The 23,797-nt window shown below is 41.6% G+C and overlaps 1 protein-coding gene across 2 annotated transcripts in view; it reads right to left on the bottom strand.

Annotated features, from left to right (window-relative positions):
* Positions 1 to 16,013, bottom strand: part of Nectin3 (nectin cell adhesion molecule 3) — a 97,136-nt gene extending 81,123 nt beyond the window's left edge. For both annotated transcript variants that reach the window (XM_052158675.1, XM_052158674.1), the window contains exon 1: positions 15,624 to 16,013. In XM_052158675.1, the coding sequence (XP_052014635.1) occupies positions 15,624 to 15,783 (160 nt within the window). In that variant the 5' untranslated portion in view covers positions 15,784 to 16,013. The remainder of the gene's footprint in view (positions 1 to 15,623) is intronic.
* Between the last annotated feature and the right edge of the window lie 7,784 nt (positions 16,014 to 23,797).

The raw sequence follows: 23,797 nt of genomic DNA, 5'->3' as shown, positions 1-23,797 counted from the left end.
AATGTCACCACCTAACAAAGACTCAACAAAACTTAAAACACTCAAACACAAGAATGAGTACTAACTAAGCACCAAGAAGAATTAGTAAATTGAGGTTCACATAAAACTAGGCAGATTCTCCAGTGAACTGACCTGCTTTCCTTCTGAGCCTGGAACATGGGCATCTACTAAGCAAGGAAGCATGCAGGATAACTCCTGGGCACTGAGTCTCAAACAAGCTTCAACGGTTAGTGAGTGACATTTCATATCTGCCATCACAGCTTCTCCTGGGACACTTAAGTGCATCCTGTGGGACTCTGGGAAAGTACTCTGGAAGCTTGAGCCTGGTTTTCCCCCAGGCTGCCTGATGACCCCTTGCTAATAATAATAATGTTTGTTCTGTGTAGTCTTGCTGTAATAACTTGCAGCCTGAAGAATGAGTATGCTGAGTTGTAAAGAATTCCTGAATAACCTAACAAACCTTTTAAGAAACTAAGCATCTGGTTGTGGGCAGAGGGAGGTGACTCTAGCTGAGAGTTCCAGCAGTGGGAGGGTATGGATCCTGAAGTAGCCACTTCCTGTAGTCAGGCAGGACTCCCAGGGGGAAGGATAAGGACATGTAACCCACCCACAAAAAACTTTGATGCAAAATCTATCTTGCCTACAAGATGTGCAGGGACAAAGACAGAGCAGAAATGGAAAGAACAGCAACCAATGATGGCCCCAAACTGAGACCCATTCCATGGGCAAGAACCAACCCCTGACACTATTAATGATACTCTGTTATGCTTGCAGGCAAGAACCTAGCATAACTATAACTATCTTCTGAGAGGCTCTACCCAGCAGCCAATGAAAACAAACCAGAGACCCACAGCCAAACATTAAATGGAGCTCAGGGAGTCTTGTGGAAGAATTGGGGGAAGGATTGGGGGAACCAAAGGGACAAGGACTCCACAGGAAGACCAACAGAGTCAACTAACCTAAACCCTGGGGGCTCTCAGAGACTGAACCAACAACCAAAGAGCAAACATGGGCTGGACCTAGGCCTCTGCAGATATGTAGCACTAAGTGCAACTTGGTCTTTCTGTCTTAGAGGAAGGGCTGTCCCTGAATCTGATGCCTACATATGGAACCAGTTCCCCTAACTGGGCCACCTTGTCTGGCCTCAGTGGAAGAGGATGCACCTAGCCCTCAGTGACTACTAGGGGTGGGGAGGGGGAGTGGGGAATGGGAGGAAGATCTATATGAGGAGTAAGTAAGAAGAGAGGGGGGCTGATATTTGGATGCAACACAGATTAGTTACTAAAAAAAAAAGGAAAATAAGCACTAACTGGTATACTCTTCCCTGGGCCTGAAAACATATACATACAAGTAACATCATACAGGTCAAACAGGTTGTGTTCATTTAGGGTATATAATATGTATTTAGAATGGCGCACGCCTGTAATCCCAGCACTCTGGGAGGCAGGGGCAGGCAGATTTCTGAGTTCGAGGCCAGCCTGGTCTACAGAGTGAGTTCCAGGACAGCCAGGACTATACAGAGAAACCCTGTCTCGAAAAAACCAAACCCCAAAATCAAATATATATATATATATATATATGTATTTAGAAATGTACATACATGTATGTAATGAATATTAAAAAGAAGCCATGAATTTGAAGAGAACGGTACATGGTGGGAAAGAAAAGAGGGAATGAGGAAATGTATCAAAACTAAAAAATACTCAAAAAATTAAATCATCAAGAAAAATTTTAAAGCACTGAAACAAAAAACATGGTGTATACAGACATAAAGTAACAAAAAGAAGTTACTAACGTGAAGAAATACTAGGAAAATCTTAAACAGGTTTAACTTGAATTTTGCTCTATATAAATTCACAAAAGTATTTTTTTAAGTATGCTTATGGGTAAAATATTCATAAAGGTAAAACTTACTAAGCTCATATACACATGTGTATGTGCATAGTGATAATAAAATATCACAATTGTTTACCTGCCTAATAAAATAGTAAAATAAACACATCCTGAGCAAGTAGACTGATCATCCCACAACAGGGCAGCAGCGACAGTGCATAGCCAACAGAAAATGAACACACAGCCTAGTACACATCATGGCAGAAGTAAATCCCCCATGTATGATAGTGTATCAGAGAAAAATGTTGGCTTTGATGACCTGAGCAAACATTAAAGTACTTCCACTTAGAAACACTTCAATAAGTGAAAAGCACAGAACAGATCTGTAATATATAAAGCTAAGATACATACAAGAGCTCAAATCTAACAAAGTCTAAAAAGACAACCCAATATATTAAATCGGGGAAAAAACTCAACACACATTTCACAAAACAGGTAGTCATATGGTCCACAATCCTGAAACCAGAGCCATTAGGGAAACACAAATTGAGCTAATGTATTGCTCAATAGTCAGAATGACTAATGAAGGAAAAGTCTGCTATCACAGAGGTAAGTCTTACACTCTACTGGTAAGAGTATATGTACTGCTATAAGCTATTTCTGTGCGAGACATGGTTATGTGTTCCCAGAAATTCTACTGCCAAGACAGGGGCTATGGATGCTCACACCAGCACTACTCATGACAGCTTCAAAATGAAGACAACTCAAAGTAATATCAGAAACCTAACAAATTTTGCAGTAGTTAGAATGAAAAATACTATACCGTGGTTCTAAAAAGCTGCTATGTATAATAACGCGGTTCAACCTACTAGTATCAGAAAAGATGAAAAGTTTGTGTTAACAAACAATTGTGGTTATTTCTGGAGGCTTAGAATAGAAAAGGAAAAGTTAGAAGGACCTCTAGCATGCTGCTAATGACTTATTTCTTGGCCAGAGTTGTGGTTTCCTGCATATATTAATTCTATAGTGATTCAACAGCACATTACATATTTAAGTTTTGACACTGCACTCATCTGTCTGAACATCTGCCCAGGACAGCTCACACTTAGCATCTTCCAAATGCTGTATTTATTTGGCACTTTCACTTGAACCAAGCCCCAAATAGTACTTCATATTATCAAAACAAAAAACATCACACCTTTGTCAGGAATTCAATTATGTACAGAAAAAGATGTGTTGAAGACCAAAGGCCTGATACCTGTAAATGTAACTTTATTTGAAAGTAGGATTATGTGCACATGTAATTAACATGTGGTCATACTAAATTAGGGTATGCTTTAGTACAATAGACTTGTCCAAAACTCCTATGACATATGTACAGAAAGAGTAACATAATCACAGAGGCAGTCACTATACTGACATAGCTACAAACAACAAAGACTGACAACAGCCAGAGGAACTAGTTTACAAGGAAAGATTCTATTCTAAGAACACTGGTTCTGACGTCAAGATTCTACAACACCTGTGTAACTTAGTATGTGGGTGGCAACCATAGGAATCTAATATAGCCTTCTAAATAATTTCTGATTCTTACCTCAGCCTCCCATTCAGCAAGTGCTACACTACTTTCTTAATGTAGTCAATTCAAAACCCCCAAACCACTCATTTCCCTGCATTTTTAACACCTGGGATCATCATGACTTATTTTCTTCTAAAAATCTCTTATTTTAAACCTTTCACTTCCATTTTTACCATTATTATTCTAATTCAGAATACACTTATGATAATTCATATTACTTTCCTTACATAATTTCTCTCTTCCCAAACTGTTATATATCAGTTTATATTATTTCTCTCATCCTAAACTGTCAGACATTCCATTACATGATACTCAAAAGGTATGCAGTATTTGGGCACTATATCCTACATCCTATAATAAGTATAGTAGTAAATAATCAACTTCTTTTATCCCTTATTAGCTAGCTTTTATTTTTTTCAAGGTACCTAAAATAATCTCTGGGAGACTCAGTATTAAGTATCTGTATGCACCAACATAAAATTATTACTACCACCCCATCATTTACATTTCACAACTTCAGCTTCTGTCAACAAGTGCCTTCACAGCTGATTCATAATTTATTCTTCACTTTTACTTCATTTCTTCCAACTATCATTCACACTGATTTATCTTCAAAATATATCACTAAAATCACAAAAGATCAAATCCTTCCCTATCTATAACTTTCCTCCGTTCCTATGATTTTATTTCCTTCAACAAGAATCCATCTCCTAAAGGTCCCATAGCCACTAACAGCAACTCGAGTCTGGGACAATTGTTCAAATACATGAGTCAGGGTAGGGCACATTTCTCAACAAAGCCACCACATTAAGCCCTTGCCCCTGCCCACAGGATCATGGCCATATCATAATGCCAAATGCATTTAGTCAAACTTCAAAAGTCTCCATAGTCTTTAAGTCTCAATACTGTTCAAACATCCAATGTCCAAAATCTCTTTTGAGAATTAAGGCAGTCTCTTACTTATGATCCCATTATATCAAAAATAAATCATATACTCAACACACAATGGTGATGAATACACATTACTGTTCCAAAAAAGAGGAATAGAAACACAGTGAAAAAAAGGATGGACCAAAACGAGCCTGGAGTCCTAAAAGGGCAGACGCTGATCTCTAACTGCAGATGTGGCCTCTGGGCTTCACTGTTCCCTCCAGCTTTATACATCTTTCTCTCAGGCTGCTTTGCCCCTGTACAATCTTCTCCTTGACTGCTCTGGCATCTTCAACATCTTGGGGTGTCCACCACAACCCAGGCTTCACCTTCATAGATTCGCAGGGCCTGTTCTTGAGAATTCTAACCGTGTCAGACATTGTTTGGACTCAATGGCTCTCTGAAACTGCAGAGGAAGAATCCACTACCCTTTCAGTCTTTCATCTTTCTTGTTTCCAAAAACAGCAGGCTGTGGACGACACTGCCGAGGTCAGTTCTGCTGCCAACTTGAGATGGAGCCTGCCCTACCTGGACCACAATTACAGACGTTTTGTCCAGCTATCTTTTCTTCTCCTTTGTTTTCCCCCTGCTTGCTTTTGCAAACGTAGACTTTCCCCAAAGAATTCATTAGTAATCATGTCAACAGACTCAATACCAAACATCAACTATCATCGAATCTTCTCTACTGAAGAAATTATTTATTTAATTTAGCTTCAGGCAAGTTCTCTGGAGAAGGGCATAATGAAATCAGATTATTTCACAGAACATCATACAAGTGGCCTCTTTGTTCTACCTCTGAAGTTTCACAAGCCAAGTCTCCCCTGTACACATTACTCCCAGAACTTTCTTGGGGGTTCCTATAACAATGCCTTGTTGGCTCTGTTTACAGCATTCAACAGTTTCGCTAGTGCAGACTTCCAGATCTCTCCATGTTCCTTCAAAAACCAATGTGCCTAGGTTTTTCACAGCAACACTCCATTTTATTTTCTTTTGCTATTAAAAAGCAACTTAAGAAACTGCTTTACGTGGGTGTTGGCGTCAGAGGAAAGTCCATAATGGCAGGGAAGGACAGGCATGGAAGCAGGAGTAGGAAGTGAGCATGACCATTCCCAAGCGCGCGCACACACACAACGTGGAGGGAGGGAGGGCTCAGGAGCTGATGCATTCCCTCCAGGAAGGCCTCACTCCCAACACTGCCATTACCTCCCCAAATAGCATCCACTGAAGACCATGTGGTCAATTACATAAGCCCACAGGAAAAATTTCTCATTCAAACCACTATGCTCCTGTTACCCCACCATCTAATGTTAGCTAAGAAAAACACTCACTTGTCTCCATAAAGGTCCTATTTGAATGCCACAGAAATACTAATTCCTTTTAGAATACTTGTCCCAGTGGTCTTTTCAATGTACTATCTTCTATTTCATCAGATTCCCTCATAATGGCAAATGTAAATATTTCATTCACAATCCAGCCAAAAATGTTTGATTCCTCCCCTCAAGTCTTTCTCCATCAGTAGTAAAAGATATTCTTCCAATAATCCTACAAGCAACTTTTAATTTACTTTTCTGGTACCGGAGAGAAGACAAGGTCTCATGCAAGATAGGCTTGTGCTCTACCACTGGGCTATATGCTCAGATCTCTTGTTACTCTCTACTTCAACGTCTCATATGCTGCTAGGCTCATGTTCTTCAACTTCCAACTAAAATCCTCCTGTCTCAGCCCTGTAGGTAGCTGAGACGACAGACCTGCATCACTAGGTCCTATTCCACAACACTTTACACTTGCTTTGTTGTAGATCTAGAGTACCACTTAATTTCCACAGCAATTTTGTGAATGAAGTATCATTTAGAGGCAGAAAGTAATTAAATTCTCTTCTTTTCTCTCTTCTCTTCTCTTCTCTCTCTCTCTCTCTCTCTCTCTCTCTCTCTCTCTCTCTCTCTCTCTCTCTCTCTCACACACACACACACACACACATTCAGTGCAGATCTGACACTGAACTTTATACTTCTCAGGTGGAGGCCATAGCTCAGTGGGAGACTGTTTGCCTAGCATGTTCAAGGCCTAAAGTTTGGTCCCAGGCACAGTAAAAAGAAATGCACTGTACATGTCTTAAGGCCCAGTATTCCAAAGGGATGTTCTTTGTTTAATAAAAGGTGGGGAAGTCTCCTTCCTATTTGAAATAACAATTTTACTCAGCTGAACTCTATTTGTGTCTCTTTTAAGCTTTCTTTAGTATATGTGCTGCCGAAGCGAGCACTCTTTTAAGCTTTCTTGATCATCATTCCTGAAAGTACCATGGCACAGACTCTGGTATCATGGTCTGATTAATAGTCAATGACCAGCATCTCTCTCCAGATGCAATTTCTAAGTCCTTTAATTTCTGTATAACAGGATCAAGTGTTATGATTATATAAACTTTATCATATTTAAACTATAATTGTTATTCAGCCCACTCTTTAAACTTAAACTTCACAAATCAACCAGTACTCTAACCGTCTGATAGGAAAAGCAGCTATTGACACAAACAGAGGCACTATTCCTGACGACTGTAGAGGGCAGCAAAGCAACACAAGTATCCTCAGAGAAAACCTTGATCTTAAAATACATCAACATTAAAGCTTTGGAGGACAAGACGCTTATGGAATGTTATAAACACTTTTGCAGAGCAAACATACACACACAAACACACACACATATATATAAATATTATCCATGCATTTAAGTGTGTTTATATATAAACAAAGTTTAAGAAACAATGCATGGCCTCAAAATAGGCACCATAATTACTAATTACTTGCAGTCTTAAATTGAAAAGGTTTTCTCACTAAAACTAATAATCTGTTTTTACTTTTCAACTATATCTTCTCATATACAAAAATAAAATACCATACTTTAACCAAGCAGATGTATTTTTCTAAAACACACGTGTTCATTACTATTGCCAACCCTAGACTTTATATACCCTTTTTTGTCATTTTAAAACCAGTCAGGTACAGGGTCTATGGCAACTTATAAAACAGAGAACCCTTTGACATTACACTAATATACAATAAACTTAAGAAAACACTAATATACAATAAAGAAAAGAAAAGAAACTCTTTACTGGCATTTTATGTTGAATCTCATTCTGTTTAAATGTTGTTTGTGAATGAAGAAGCTAACATAAAAATCGATATTCAATACAAATGTATTACTGGCATGTTTTTAGAGTCTTATGCTAGTTATTTGTTTATCTCTTTCAAGTTTTACAAGAATTGCAAGAATTCAGAGTAGCTATGTCAGCTATTAACATAAGCACACTTCCAACTTCGTGAGAAACTGCTGATGTAATAGCCTTGCACACTTAAACCAAGGTTCAAGTGTTTTCTGTGTGCATACCCCACCCCAGAGTCATAATCTCTTCAAAAACAATTAAAAGGCATTTTTAAAAAAAAACAATTTTTTCTAAGGATCTAACCAGTTAAAATCAGTTTACCCACTGCCTTAGCATTAAGTTGAACTTAGAGCCATAAACAATTATCTCTAATTTAAATCAAATTGGATCCACAATGACAAGACCATTATGAAATGAATTTTAACCATTATGAAATTAATTTTAATCTAACTCAGTGTAGCTATACTTAAGAAATTTTATTCTAAGTCTTCAAAAACAATGGTCCAAAATATTTTGTAAAGGCAATCATTTCTATCATGTCCAATTCACAGAATAATCTGTTTAAAGCTAATCTTGTCAGAGTGTTCCAGTGCTGCATTCATTATACTTTTGTTCTCTGAAGAGTGCAGCTCATTCTTAATTGTAATGTTCTCAGTTACTGACTTGAAGGGCTAGCTCTATGCACAACCTATTTTTAGGTTTTCTACTTGGTACTTTCATGTCTTCCCCAACAGCAGCTCTGGAATATTTGCATTATAAAATTAACATGCTACCAATCATAAGTTTACCCACTTCATGCACATCATAAAGATATTCCTCCACTGGAAGCCGTTTAAATTACATCCACACTACTTAAATAACGCATAACTGATTTTACAATACCATTGAAGAAAATTTACATTTCTCCAAAATGGCCATTTTAAACCTCTTCTAATTCAAAATGGGTGTAGCAATGAGAAACCAACAGATAAAGAAAAACAAAACACACCACAATGGGAAAGTACTGCAGGTAACAAAGCCCGGCCTATCAGTCTTCCCTAGTTTGCATCCCAAATTTAAAACACTTCTCAACAGTTCATATCTCCCTTAACATATTTTGTATAGTATAGCTTTTACAACTTAAGTGTTTCATAAAAAGAATAGTTAAAATACATTGCTTCACGAAGCAATCCTTAGACCATTAATAATCTAAGGCACACTGTGAACTTTTTGCGAGAGGTATTAATTATATAGTATATATTCCAATTCCCAAATACATTAATCATGGTATTTTCTTCCTCAGATGAATGGTCCATCAAAAACTCCTTCCAACACTATTCTGAACATAAAATCACAGGAAAATGGATTTGCATTCTCACTGTATGTAAGCAGTTGTGAGGGACGCCTTAATGGGGAAAGACATTCCTACAGCAAGTACTTCAGGTCATCAGTTGGTAGAACAATGCAATTTTAGGCCCAAGGAGGATAATGTACTTCAGAGACAATTTATAGTTTACTGCTTCAATGTCTGAAGGAGTAGCCATCAGCTACAATACATCTCACTACTAACTGCATTCAGTGTGGCTTATCCAAACTGAACCCATCTGTAAGTGTAAAATGCCAGGACTTCAAAAACTGAAACATAAAAATAAGTATTTACAATTTGAATATCAATTATAAGCTGAATGGTATTTGGTTATCTCATGTCATGTTTACTTTTTAAATCTTTAAATGTAATGATAGGAAAACAAAATTATGTGGGTTCTATTACACCATATTGTATGCATGTACACTTAAGACTAAACTTGATTTTGTTGCTAAACTTTTGAAGTAAGGAAACTTGAGTGTCCTCGCACCTCCCCCACACCACACCCTATGACAAGCACATGCAAATACAGAGCAGTGAAGAAGATGGTGCAGTGTGTCTCTTTCAGAGTCTGCTCACCTGGTCACGCGGAAAATAAAAAGGTTGCAACAAGTAGAACCATCTGGGAGAAGATTCTAAAATGTCTCTCAAACACCCTGAAACTCCATGCTCTCCAACTCACAACACATCAGCTCTTCTTGTCCCTAGTTATACCATTAGTAGAATGGACGGTAAGCAATCAATAAGCCCACAAGAAAATAAGCCTACACTAATTTAAACCTGTGAAATTCATAAGCATAAATTATCCTTTCTAAGGTAACCATAAAATATGCAATACAGAAGTAGCAAGACAAATGTGAGGCAATCCTCACTGAAATTTTAAGTTGATGGCTTGTAAGAGAGCCATTTAGGGGAAAAACAAAAACAAAAACAAAAAAACATCAAGTCCACCCTTACAAATGTTTGGTGGCGCACGCCTGTAATCCCAGCACTTGGGAGGCAGAAGCAGGTCTACAGAGTGAGTTCCAGGATAGTCAGGGCTACACAGAGAAACCCTGTCTCAAAACAACAACAACAACAAAAAAAAAAAAACCAAAAAAATAAAACCAAAAAAAAACAAAAAAAAAAAAATGTTTTCAACAAGCTTAAATGAATGAACTGTCAGACTTTGCTAAAAAGTAATAAAAATCGTATAGGAAAGGGAAAAGGCTCAGTCACTACAATGCTTTTCATGCAAATAAGAAAGAGTACTGGGGTTCAAATCCCCAGAAACCACACAAACTCTGGAAGGTTGTAACTGCAACCTTGGGAGGAACAGGCACCTCCAGGCTAGCCCAGTCCAGCCCAGCCCAGTCCAGTCTTCCAGCTCTGGGTTCAACTTTGCCTCAATGAATACTGTAGAGAATAGACAGAGACTGTCAATCCCTACCTCTGGCCTCCATGTACACATCCACGTACATGCACCTACATAAATATGTGCACCCACACATATGTAGACATGTAGACACATACATGCATACATACGAAGAAATAGAAAACCTGGGTGTGGTGTGGTGTGGTAACAAATGCTTTAATTCCAGCACCTGGAGGTTAGAAGCACACTGGAGCTCTCAAGTTCAAGGCCAACCTGGTCTACAGAGTGACTTCTAAGCTAGCAATATCTACATAGTGAGACTTTGTGTCCAAAAAACAAAGAAAATAAGTAATTTTTAAAAATTAAGATCATGAGCTTAATGAAATTCAGTTAAGTATATGAATTTAAGAATTAAAGGGCAATTTTAAGCAAAAATATATTTAAAAACCAAAGAATGACAAATTAATGATGTCTGGATTATTCAAAGTGTTTTCTGAATGCTTGGCACACAGAATACTTAAAATTCTATTATCTTAAGGATTATCTTTTACTCTAATTTACATATTAATAGTAATTATTAATTAAATGTTTTATCTTTTGAAAATCATATAGCTCTGTCAGTTTGTATGGAGACTAAGTTAACATGATAATCTATAGAAATACACGTGCAACTTTCAATAGGTAAGTTAAAGCACATCAAAACTCTGTTTTTAATAAGACCATCATAGCTAGCTTCTCTTCAATTAGTTTTTAATGACTAGCAATAACTAGAAAGTTTTATTTCTTTAACTATACAGATGCGAGTTATCAAAATTTGTAAGCTATCAAAATATATCTGTATAGGTGTGTGTGTAAATATGTGAGTAGATTGAACATCCATTATCCCAAAAGCTGAAATTCAAAAGGCTCCCAAATAAAAACCTTTGCACACAACACACGTAGAAAATACCATGCTATGCACAAAGTTACTAAAAACATCATATGAAAGTCCCTTCAGGTGAAGTGTATAAGGAATATAAGAAACTTGAACACGTTTAGATCAGTCCTATCAGGATGGCATCCATCCACAGCACCTAGATGTACACCCCAACACTCAAGTCTCAGGGCAAGAGAGATGTCTCAGCAGTAAAGAGCACTTGTTGCTCCTGTAAGGGATCAGAGTTCAGTTCCCAGCACCCACACGGTCGTTCACAAGTCTCATCTCCAGTTCCAGAGGATCTGAGTCCCTCTTCTGACCTTCATGAGCACCAGGCACATGTGAGATTCATAACAAGCAAGCAATTTATGGGAAATCTTTTTCACATAAATTAAATATTCTAGTATTTTTTATCTTAAATCTGAAACATACCCAATCCCAAACACTTCAAATTAAGAGTCTCGTGACATAAACAAGGCTGGCATAAACAGGGTGTGCCAATAAATATACAGTATAAAAACACACGCGTACAACTCAATAGCTATGCTTCTTTCTGATGCTGTAAAGAGAAGCGGTTTTAATTTATTTGCTTCTAAATTTGGCTGCCATTCCAATAACTCATAAGGACTCTAGCCTGATGTTATAGATACAGAGTAGTGTTGAAATTTTGTCTCCCTTCCCTTCTCCACCCCATATGTTCAATATAACCACTAATTTTCTAAGTGACCCTATGAAAACCTGCCAAATTTTAAAACATATTCAGCATGGCTAAGGGAGGATTCCAGTAGTTTCCACACTAATACACATTTAATTTGACTATACTCTAGTTTTCTGAAACAGCTACCTTTTTATTTATATAAAGTATATCTAATAAATATTTCTGGTTATACAGTCATATTGATGCAAAGCATCAATCAGTTAAAACTCTATTTGGGATTAAGAGTCACCTAATCTAGGTCTGACAGTTTATAATATACAATATAATAAAAGCTACCACACCATGTGCTCTAACTGTTTAGTTAATTCCTTCCTTTAATATCCTAAGAACTGTATTAGTAAAATGCCATGTAACCTGCCAATAATTAATTTTTAAGAAGTGGCAGTCTTCGTCAGAATCAGACTGGCGTTTTAGTGAGAGGATGTGCAAAGTGTGTAAGGAGAAACAGAGGGATGTATCACCAAACTGCCCAACTTCACCAAGGTCTGACTCAAGAGTCAGGCTGCAGTTCAGTTGTAAATGTACTTGCTTAGCGCATACAATTCCCTGGGTTCCATCCCTAGAGAAATACACACACATCCACACATACATACAACAACAAAGTGAGTTTTGCCTCCATCTAGGTCTGTTTCCCAAATGTCTGCTGTCCCCTTTAGACCAAACTTTTAGAGTCTCATACACATCTATAGAGAAACACTGCAAAGATGTTGTGGGCAACACACTGCCAACTATGCATTCCCAGGCACTTAGAAAGCCCCTACAGATATTCAAAGTCATTTTACAGATCTGTTACTATATGGTAGCTTATTTGCTACCACCTTCTAAACATTGGTCATAAAAACAAAGCCTCGGTCAAAAGGCAGAGCCGTGGTGGCGGAATCCCTAAGACAAATGGCCCTAGAAAAGGGGCAAGCTTCACCTTCTGACTCTTCAGTGACACACTCCTGCTAAAACAATGTTCTCAACCTCCAGGAACAATGTAGGAAGAACAAGAGAGGCATACAATAATCTATCATATGATAATTATGATCACAAAGGACTATGGAATTTCAGACTTAAAGAAATTAGGTTTGAGTCAGATGTCATAGAAACTTGGTCCCTTGGACCTTGTAACTAGAAATGGCTTAGACTTTAAAAAACTGGCAATTTATCCACTCACGGTGAAGGTGTCATTTAAAAACTTCAGCTTTCAAAGCACAAATATGATTGCACACTTACATAATCCCAGAATTTAGGAGGGTAACAGGTGGATCAGGAATTTCAGGCCAATGTCAACTGCACAGTGAGACCCCATCCCCAACCCCCATGAGAAAAGTTTAGCTGTTCAAATGAGATAGCGTACAGTCCTCAAACACCAACTCTGGCATTTACATATTTTTTTTCCAAACTATAAGGTCTACCAGTGGTGAGGGATATTTTTAGTAGTCAAATTGACATGATGATGTTAACCACACCAAATAATGCAATGCTAAATTTAAACAACTTATCAAAAAAAATGTTAAAACTTCAAATGATAAAAGAACATTCTGATTAACAATCAGATAGGGTCATCTTTTTCAAGTCTAAAAATCAACTCTATAACTGAGTGCATTCAATCATTCAAACTGAGTCACTCAAACAGTAGGCATGTGTCAAATTGTGTTGGTGCTGTGGAATGTTAATATTACTATCATTCATATATCAACAGGTTGTTAGCAAGGGAAATAAAAGCTGACAGGAAAATTCTATTTCTATGCTTACTAAATCAAGACAACTGTGTCCTATTCTTACTTTCTAAAATAGAGGCTGATTAAAAAAAAGTGTCATAAGAACTTGCAAATTAGGGTGTTATAACACAAGTTATAAAGGCAGCCCTTTAAATGAGCGGGACACAGTAACATGGCTATTATCCATATCTACAACGGCAAGAAGAGTTGACTCTAAAAACTCCCATACAGCCCTCCTCTAAATCAGTATGCTTTCCCCCATACTGCTTAGTTTATTGGGCTCTAAAATAACTGATCACCCTTCTCCCCTAGAGCACTACAAGAGATCTCTTTAAAATGTCTCTTCTATGTAAAACCTAATGTTTGCTCCCAGAAGTAATCAACAACTCATTGACACAGCCACGATAAAAATTACCAATGTAAACTCTATTTTCTGTATCAACTTTTGCATAACTTCAGTCTCCCCTTGGATTTTGTCTTTTGACAAAAGCCCTCTAGACCTACAAACAAACACTCCTTCAGTACTTGCAAACTAAGTCACCACAGTAAAATGCTTGTATCACCACACACACACACACACACACACACACACACACACTTCCAAGTATCCTCGAACTGAAATCATAAGGACCATCCAGGAGCCGCCTTAATGGCGGATAAGAACAGCATACAAATTCAATCTAGAATTTACTATTACCTTAAAAGGGGGCTAAAAGCTTAAAACTTAAAGGGCTAAACCTGTTGTCTCAGGACCAAACATCTGGGGAGTGGGGATATGGAAACTGCACTAGATAGCATGTCGTTTATCACAAAGCACTCCATGTAAATCAAAAACTTGCCTTACAGCACTGGAAATGTACTAAAATTCTCAGTCTGTAAGTGGCACTCAATCTCAACATAATTTCCTCTCCCTCTGAACCAACTACCCTGACTCACCTACCTGCAGCAGATTTTCTTTCTTCTGTAACATAGCACTAAGGAAATTTGTACACATCTCTCCCTTATATTAAATACTGGTAGAACATTAAGATTTCATATGCGCAGAGAACCATTGTCTAAATAATCTAAATCTAAGTTTTATTCCTCCATCTTTCCCGTCAGCAATCCTTAAATGAACAACACCTTGCGGCATTTTGATATTACCCAGACATTCAATCTCCTAAGGCTGGTAGCTTTATTTCACCAAATCAGTGCCGTCCACTGATTATCACGTCCACTCCTCTAGCATGAAAAGTAAATTTATCATCTTTTTTCATCTTCCTTAAAAAAGTAGGTCTCTAAACTAGTCTCAGATTCCGGGAACAGAACTTACAAAGAGATTAGCTCCTAAATCTGGAATAAAAAAAAAGGCACACCGGGTAAACCCGGGGCTACTTGTTTCAACAACCAGGGGACAGTAGATGCAATATGTATTCAAAAGGTAAATCTTGAGTCCCCGAAAACAACGTTTTCTTCTAAAATAACCAGAGGCTGCGTGAAGGACGTCCAACAACTGGAAGGCGGCGTGCGGGTACCATCTGGGATCAACCCAAAGAGCCAAAGGTTGCCAGGGCACAAATCGGGCTGGAAGGGGATGCTGGCGCAGGGTGGGTTTTTAAGATGGTGCCTTCTCCCGGAGGCCAGGAGGCGTGGACCCGAAGGCTTCAGTGCGCCGGGCTAGTGTCCACAGGGTTTCCGGACTTGCAGCTCAAGTTTCATCGGGGAGAGAGGAGGAGGCGGCAACATGCATCCCGGCATCCTAACCTCAGCCCAGAAGTCCGCGCTCTCCGCCTCGGCGCATACGCTCGGAAGTAACGGTTCCCGGGGCACGCGGGGCTCCGCGCACCGAGCTCTACCGCCAGCCCTGGGGGCCCAGCGCGACGACCCGCGCGGCCTCGGGGGAGGGAAGCCAGCGGTCGGCGCCCTGTTCGCTCTCCCTGCCCTTCCCGGGCCTCGCCCGGGGCGCGGCGAAAAGTTTCCAGGCAAAGTCCGCGGCGGCCGCTCGCGCAGCCAACCGCCCGGCACAACCGCCTCGCCTCGCCTCGCCTCCCGGACGAGCCGCCCGCGCCCGCCCCGCTCTGCCCCTCGCTCGCCCGCTTCACCTACCACAGAGCCGGGAGAAGAGAAGCAGGGGGATGAGCAGCAGCAGCAGCGGCGGCGGCGTCGGGGCCGGCAGCAGCAGTCCGGCCGCGGGGGGAGACGCCGAGGAAAGTTGTGCTTTGCCGCCTCCAGGACACAACGGGGCCGGGCCCGGGGTCCGCGCCATGCCCGCCTTGCCCTGGCCCACCCGCTCGCCCGCGCCCCGGCGCCTCAGGCTCTGGGTGGCGGCGGCGGCGGCGGCCGCGGCGCGGAAGGGCCAGCGCGCGTGTCCTCAACCCCCGGCTCCTGCGCCGTCGCCGCCCGCCGCCACTCGGCCGAGCGCTCGCGGCTGCCTCGACTCCGCCGTCGCCGACGCCACTGCCGAGGCTGAAGCGGGAGCCGCCCGCCGCCGCCGCCGCCGCCACTCCCCTCCCCGCGGTCCCCGCCCGCCGCGAACTCCTGGGAACTCGGAACGCACCACCCCGCCCTGCAGGAGGGGGAGCCGCCGCCGACCCTCAATACCGGGACGAGCCCGCCCTCCCCGCCGCCCGGCTGCCTGGGACGCCTCGCTGCCCCGCGAGTCCCCGCCCACCCTCTCTCCCCACACGCTCCTCCCACTTCAAAAAAAAAAAAAAAAACTTCATCCACTTGGAAAACCGGGCTTCTCCCGAGGCTAAGCGATCTGGACCCGGAAAGGCGGCCCCGCCCCTCGGCCCCGCCTCGTCTCCCCCCTCGCCAGCGCTGGAGATGGTCTCGCCCACTCCGCCCCTCGCGGGGCTGGGGCCGCCGGGGCACACCGAAGCGCTCCGAGGCGGAGGGCTGCGGGACTCCCTGTCCTGCCTTTCTCTGCTCCTGAGTGGCGTGGTTCCCCAGCGGGACCGGGGACAACCGGGGGGAGGAGGTGGAAGGGGAAGGAAAGCCAGCTGCGGGTATCGGCTCTCCGCTGGTGGAGCGGGAGGTGACTAATTTGGGAAGCTGGATGCCGCGGGGCTGGACCAGCCTTCTCCCTCCTCACCCAGGCGTAGGGACTGAAAGGAGACTCCACACTCCTCCCTCCTCGCCAGGAGCATCCTGGCTCTCCTCTGTCCCGGCCCCGCGCTAGCCCAGGCGTTTTAGCTTTTTTTTTTTCCCCCCTCTGGGAGGGATGCTTGTCGGAAGGGTCCGCGGAGCTGCCGGACGACAGGAGGGGCTCCGGAAGCTTTGCTCTCTAGCTCTTGCTTCTCTTGGGCTGCCCGGTTGTCCACTTTCCGCGCCAGGCGACCGGCAACAGGAGGCCATGGATTTTTCCCCTGCGAGCGCTTCGAGGGTGGTCTTGTTTTCTCTTTGATCGTTCGCATGTTCGCACGTGTACATTTTATTTTCTCGCTTGTTTCTCTTTGAGTTATTCTCAGAAAAGTGACCTCAGGAAGTATATAAACATTTACCCTTAAGTCTGTGATTCACCATAACCCTTCCTCAACCCCTAAAGCTTGTCTGCCCTGCCCTCCTCATCCACCCGCCACGCGCAGCCAGAGTGACTTGACCTTGAAGCCCCAGTTACAGTAGGGGGAAGGGGATGGACGATCAGTCTGGGCTGTCTGCGAGGGGGGGCGGTGGAAGCGGAGGACACTGTCCTAAGGCTGGACACCATTAATTTTATGTTGCCCCACCATCTCCACCAGATAGCTAAAGCTATGCTCCAATAAGAATAACATCGGCCACCCAGAGAGGAGCCTGTGGCGGCTAAAGTAAAGCTTGCCTGGTGCCCACGACAACGCTGTGCTCAAGACTGAATCACCGGGATCTCCTCATCTTAACGCACTGATTTAAGATGTTTTACTCACCTCCATAGCATCCTATCCAATTTCTCTTCTTTATTGCTCCTAGCACTGGGGCTGCTTCTGTCCATTACTTCCACCCCTTCCCCTTCTTTATCCCTCCATCTGCCTGCCCCAGTCTTCCTGCAATCGCTGCTTTCTATCGCCTACTCACCTATCCTCAAGATGCACTTAGGAATAACCCTTGCCCTGCATTGCTGGGGAGATTCCCCCGATGATGCTCATAATTGACAAAATGTAGCTATTGTGACATCCCCTCAGCTACGCTGACACCACTGTTTCCCTTGAGAACACTTCTTCCCCTATTTTCACATTCCCTAAATCTAATTTCATTGCTAAATTTAGACAGAGCCCACTGCTGCAACTACCAGCTAATTATCTGTTTGGATAGCACTTTAACACGTTGCTGCGATTCAGTTAAATGTTAACCAAAATTTTAATATTGTTAGCCAATTTCATTTCCCCAGCCTTCCCCCCTGATGGTTCCAGATTCCAGGAAAAATAATTTAGCTAACATTTTTAAAGGTGCCAAAGGCTTCATTTGGGGGCTACTGTGCAATCTGCTGTAAAGAATAAGGAATTAACAGGTTGAGGCTATCTCAAAAGGGTGATATGAGCTTTTAAGCAATCCTCCATATATGGAAACTGGCTAGTAGCTTGCTATGATTACATTCTCTCACATAAATGGAAAACGTGGAGAATGTACTTACAGATGATATAACGAATAAAAGAGCAATGTGCTGGTGTTTTATGTGAGTACATGCATTATGTGCTAATAATAATTTGTGTTGATATAGCATCTTCTGGCAGAGATGTCAAAGCAGTCGTTTGTATCACAGGGAAGGTGGCAATTACTATTATCACGACTTGACAGTTGGAGGAACCTAGGCACAGAGGTTAAGTGCTCTGCCAACCCTGCCTGCCATGTGCAGTTGGGTTTTTGTTTTTTCCCCCCTCCTCCCAGAATTTACTTCTTGTCTTCCTCTTACCATGGGATTTCCTTTTAAGTAAAAACTTTACTTAGGCAATATGATTTTCTGCTTTCCAAGTGTTTATTCTGAGATTACTTTTCCTGATGGATTTTATTTCTACACACAACAAAAAGATTTTCCATTCCATAGTAAAACTTCCCCCTCCCCCAAAGACTAGAATTATTGATTGTTTTAAAACCTTTAACATGAGAGAGAGAGAGAGCATTATTGGGCTTCATAAAAAAATTCATTTCTCTAACTTTACAGATAAATTCCCATAAATAATATGGTTGAATAAATGATTCCAGTTCATTATTGTTTTTATCCCATTGCATGTTGAGATATATATTTGCATGTTAGGAAAAAAAATCTGAAGAAGCAAAGCAAGCCTGATGCCAGCAAGAGTTTCATTTCAGGCTAAGCATCGATGGGGCTCCATCCCACTTTTAGTTTTAAAGACCTTTTGCCAATTATCAGAGTTCATTAACTCTTAACTATAAAACAGATTTTCTATTCACAGTGAAGTAATTATGGGGAATGCTGCGGATTTTAAATCTGTTCAAAGGTTTGAGACCAGTGAAATCCTCTGGCAAAACAAGTCCAATGTAAAACAGGTTGGACACTCTATGTCAACCAATTGTTCCTACCATCAATAACCACATTAAAGAACTATTCCCTTTCCCTAGTGGACGGACGAGGCAAACAATGGTTTATAGAATGTTTGAACTTTCGTAACATGTAGACGCTATAGGCGATAGCCACTTAGACTGCCGGGATTCTGAAAAAGAATTGCGCAAATGGCTACAAGCCAGGCACAAATTCACAAGTACAGTTCACCACTTTCAGAAGTTTCAACCTCATTTCAAATGCAATTCTTCTTATTGAGAAGATGATTAGATCTTTTATTGCACCACATCTGTCTCCCTAGGTGTTTGCCCAACTTTCACTTTATCATTGAGATTGTCAAGGATAAAGTGTGCAAGGCCCACCTCCATATGTTCTGTCCACTTAACTGAGTTCACCTTCTCCACACATGTAATGGGTAAAGTCTGAAAGTCCCACAAGAGCACACAGGTGCCTCTTATTTCTTCACTACTATTTGGGAAGCTCTTGGAAGAGTGGATGACCAAACAAACAGACACCAGACTGGATGATTAAATAAGCACTGTAGCAACATGGCATAACGTACTCAAATTCCTGCCTAATGGCTAAAAATATTATAAGTACACTAAAATTTTCAAGGCTTTATAACATGTATTGATCATGCTGTGTATTTCAGATAGAAAATGATTCTGACGATCGCTTAAGACTTTGATTTAATTGACATTAATGATTCTTTTAATTTTATTTCTCTCTGTCTCTGTCTCTCTGTCACTCTGTCTCTCTCTCTCTCTCTCTCTCTCTCTCTCTCTCTCTCTCTCTCTCTCTGTGTGTGTGTGTGTGTGTGTGTTATTTGGGGGATGCATATGTATGTGCAGTCACATGCACGTGAAGGCAGGAATCAATCTTGGATATCTTCCTCAATACTTCTTTTTTGAAACAAGAGTTTCAAAACAGGAACTAAACAGGAACTCATCAAATAAGCTAAACTTTCCTAACCAGGGAGATCTAGAGACCCTTCTGTGTCTGCATCTCTAGCACTGGGAAAACAGATTTGGTTCTGAGCTCCCTGGAGTTTGAGGATTGTTTTGAGCCCTTTGTATTCAGATGCTGATTGCTGTGGCCAGAGGTCAGATTACAGTAGGGACACTGTCATTGTCATTCTAACTGAAGCATCTCCTGTCTCAAAGACCTGTAAAGATTGTTTTCCATCACTTCTGATTCGTTAATAAAAAGCTGGTCAGCCAATTAGCTGGGCAAAAGACAATAATAGGGCAGGACTTCCAATCCCAGTCAGTGGTCTGAAGAAAAGAAGGGTGAGGGGAGGAGAAGATGGAGGAGAAGGACCTGGAAGATTCACAGTGAGGGAGAAGCCCCTGAGGACACCCATAGAGCAGAGTGAGTCAGAGGAACACTGTTGAAACAAGGCTGGCAAATAGGCCTGGCCAGCAGAGATCTAAACTCAGTTTCTCATATGCGTTCAGCAAGCACTTTACTGATCGAGCCAGCTCTGGTGCTGTTTTCAACTATTGTCTCTTGGCTGTATGCTCCCAGAATTTTGCACTGTAGTTTCCTAATGCTAGGGCAGCTATTCTGCAGTCTACAGACTGGCTTCCTGATAGGGTCTACCAATAGTCAATCAAACTGGCTTCCAGGACTTGTTTGTTTCCATTTGTTGCTTCCCAACCCCAATGGCACCCCCGCCCCCACCCGGGGATTCAATGTTATCTTGTCTTTAGGACTTATTTCCAGACTTTCAGACTCTTCTCAGCCTTTCAAAGCAATCCACCCCAGAGAAGCTCTTCTCATTCATTCCCCAGAAGAGTTTTCCCAAGCTTATCTCTTCTCTGAACTTCAGAGTCTGGATAATCCAAACTTTCCCCTCTGTTTCCAGAACTCTAAAGGCAATAACTTCCTTCCTACCAGATAAAGCCACATCTCTGGGAGATTTCATGTCTCTCTTCCTAACCTAGAAACTCCAACGCCTTTGCAACACTTTCCTCTGTGAATCTCTCAGTTTAATAGCTTGGACCTCCGTCATCAGAGCCCAAGCCATGCTCAGTTTTTCTGTGATCATTTCTTTACATCTTAACTTACAGATGTTGTTTTTCTCTATGCAAAACTGTTGAAACAGCATAGAGCCAACATTAACCCATCAATACGTGTAAATAAAAGCCCCACGTTAAAAGAGCAAAACTTTCCATTCCCTTGGCAGAACACAGCATTTAGCAAAGGTGATCTTGAAAGCATGAAATGACGTTGTTACTTTAATAATGTACACAGAGGTCTTAGTCGTTCTTTTTTATTTTTTAACCCAGATATTTTAAAAACCAAATACAAACTTCTCATTTTATGTGGCTTGGTAATTTATTTCATTTATACACGTTGACTGAACTTATGAGTCATTATAGGATTAATAGATTATTTGGAAACGAGTTGGACTCCTCAAGCCAACAGGGACAGCAGGCACACGTCATGCATCTAACTACTGGCAAAATGCAGTTTACCTCCCTACCCGTCTCTGGTAATGCCAGCATTCCAAAGAATGTAGTTTGAAAAGAATCCTATTCCAGCAGAAAGAAGAGCTATTCTACAAAGACTGAGTTGTTAAATAATAAAGTAAGTTGGATTAACAGATCTAACTGAACTAGCCCAAATACCAGTGATAGTATTCATTTAAAGATGCATACTGTAAAGGGAACAGAGAAAGGGGCAAAGTTTTACATTAAGAAGACTGGGAATGTTTTGAAGTAAAAACAACATTGGACAGTCTTAAAATGTGGCCAGGAGTTTTCCATAAGGATAAAAGAGAGAAAAAAGTGTCAAAAAAAAAAAAAAAACCCAGAAAGAAAGAAAGAGAAAAAGAAAGAAAGAAAGAGAAAAAGAAAGAAAGAAAGAAAGAAAGAGAAAAAGAAAGAAAGAAAGAGAGAAAGAGAAAGAAAGAAAGAAAGAGAGAAAGAAAGAAAGAAAGAAAGAGAAAGAAGAAAGAAGGAAGGAAAGTTGGAAGTTCTGGCCACATGACATGTCACTATATGCTCTGGAAACCACAAGCACATACACAAGAGGGTAGTGTACAAGGAATATAAGACTGAAAGGTAAAATGAACTCGGGTTGGCGGATGTGCTGGTGGTTTGTATATGCTTGGCCTGTGGGAAGAGGCACTATTAGGAGGCAGGGCTTTGTTGGAAAGGTCTAGCCTTGTTGAAGGAAGCTTGTCACTGGAGGTGGGTTTTGTAGTTTCCTAATGCTCAAGCTCCGCCTAGTGCAGAAGAGCCTCTCCTTCTAGCTCCTTCCATCAAGATGTAGAGCTCTCCGTTCTTTCTTCGACACCATGTCTCCCTGCAAGCTGCCACGCTTCCTGCCATGATGATAATGGACTGAACCTCTAATACTGTAAGCCAGCTCCAGTTAAACGTTTACCCTTTATAAGAGTTGCCTTAGTCACGGAATCTCTTCACAGCACTAAAACCCAAAGATTGCAGAAATTTCTGTTTGGGCTGTTGGGTTGGTTTGGCTTGGGGTTTTTCGAGAATAGGTGCATGCATAGTCTTGGACATCCTATGAAATAGAAACTTAAGGGTTCTTTGGAAAATCGTTTGGATGGTGTTTTGCTGGAGCAAACACGTGAGAAAGATCGATTAGCTGAAGTAGACACAGGTGAAAGACTAAGGCAGACTCCCTAGAACATTTAACTGAAGCAGACACAGGTGAAAGGATGTTCTGCTAGAGCGAGCTTGTGAACACATGATGAAGTATATATATATATATATATATAGTGCTAACAACACATACATGTATTGGTTCACCTTACATCTGTAGTTGAGCTGCATTTGTTGGGACTCCATGGAGAGAAACACACCAAAAAACTCCTAGCAGTGTGCTGCAGTTTCTCGCTGCTTCCACTAGCTCAGGCTGATTGACAGAGTGATGCCAGCTGTGACGGATGCCCATGCTGAGGCAAGACACGTGGAGGACATGTGCTGTTTGGAGGGTATGAATCAGATTCAACGGACAGTGCCAGAAGCTGAGCTTGGCTTGCTTATAGAGCTAGCTGTGCAATGCTTGGGTGTCTCACATCTTCACTGATCTTCACTTCCCTGAGAGAGGCACAGCCCAGAACTTCTCCTGGCTTTCCTCCGGGTCCCTCCTGCTGACCCCTGAGGCCAGTCTGTCTCTAGGTGGTGACACTGCCAGTGATTCATGTTTGCTATCCTGACCCTACTGAACTGGACTGCTGGTAAAGTTTGAGAGTGGCCCAAGCTACCACTCCCTGCTAACCAATGAACTGTCAATTTCCAGACAACACAGACAGGAGCTGCTCCAAAGAACTTTTCTAAACAGGTCCACTTCTCCTGTGCTCTGGGTAGTGGACTAAAAGGGAGGTTAGAGTGTTTAAGAACCATCATTAAAAATAGGATCTGCAAAAAAATTAAAGTGACAATCCTACGCACAGGTGATGGGACTACAGGCATGAGCTATGATGTTGTAAATTTTGTAAAGAAGATTAGATTATATCTGAGAACAACTGAGGAGTTTTAAGTAAGAGAGCGACAAGATGTTTTGCTAAGGAAGTCAGAGAAAAATGGGAAGGAGAAGGTGGAATTGATGTCCCAACCGTGAGGGGAAATTGAAGGAGTTTAGCGAGGGATGACATGGTTCTCTACATAAACCGGTTTAAGCATCACAGAGCAGCAAATAGATGGGTGTCGGTCACTCAGATGAAACAAAGAGCAGCTTAATTAAGGCAGGTGCGGAGCTCTAGGCCTTTAAACCGAACACTTGGGAAGCAGAGGCAGGTGGATCTCTTTGTGAA

This window comes from Apodemus sylvaticus, chromosome 15 (genome assembly GCF_947179515.1).
Source record: "Apodemus sylvaticus chromosome 15, mApoSyl1.1, whole genome shotgun sequence".
Taxonomy (NCBI): Eukaryota; Metazoa; Chordata; class Mammalia; order Rodentia; family Muridae; genus Apodemus; species Apodemus sylvaticus.
Note: the sequence above shows the minus strand (reverse complement) of the source record. Positions and strands in the feature narration are given on the sequence as shown.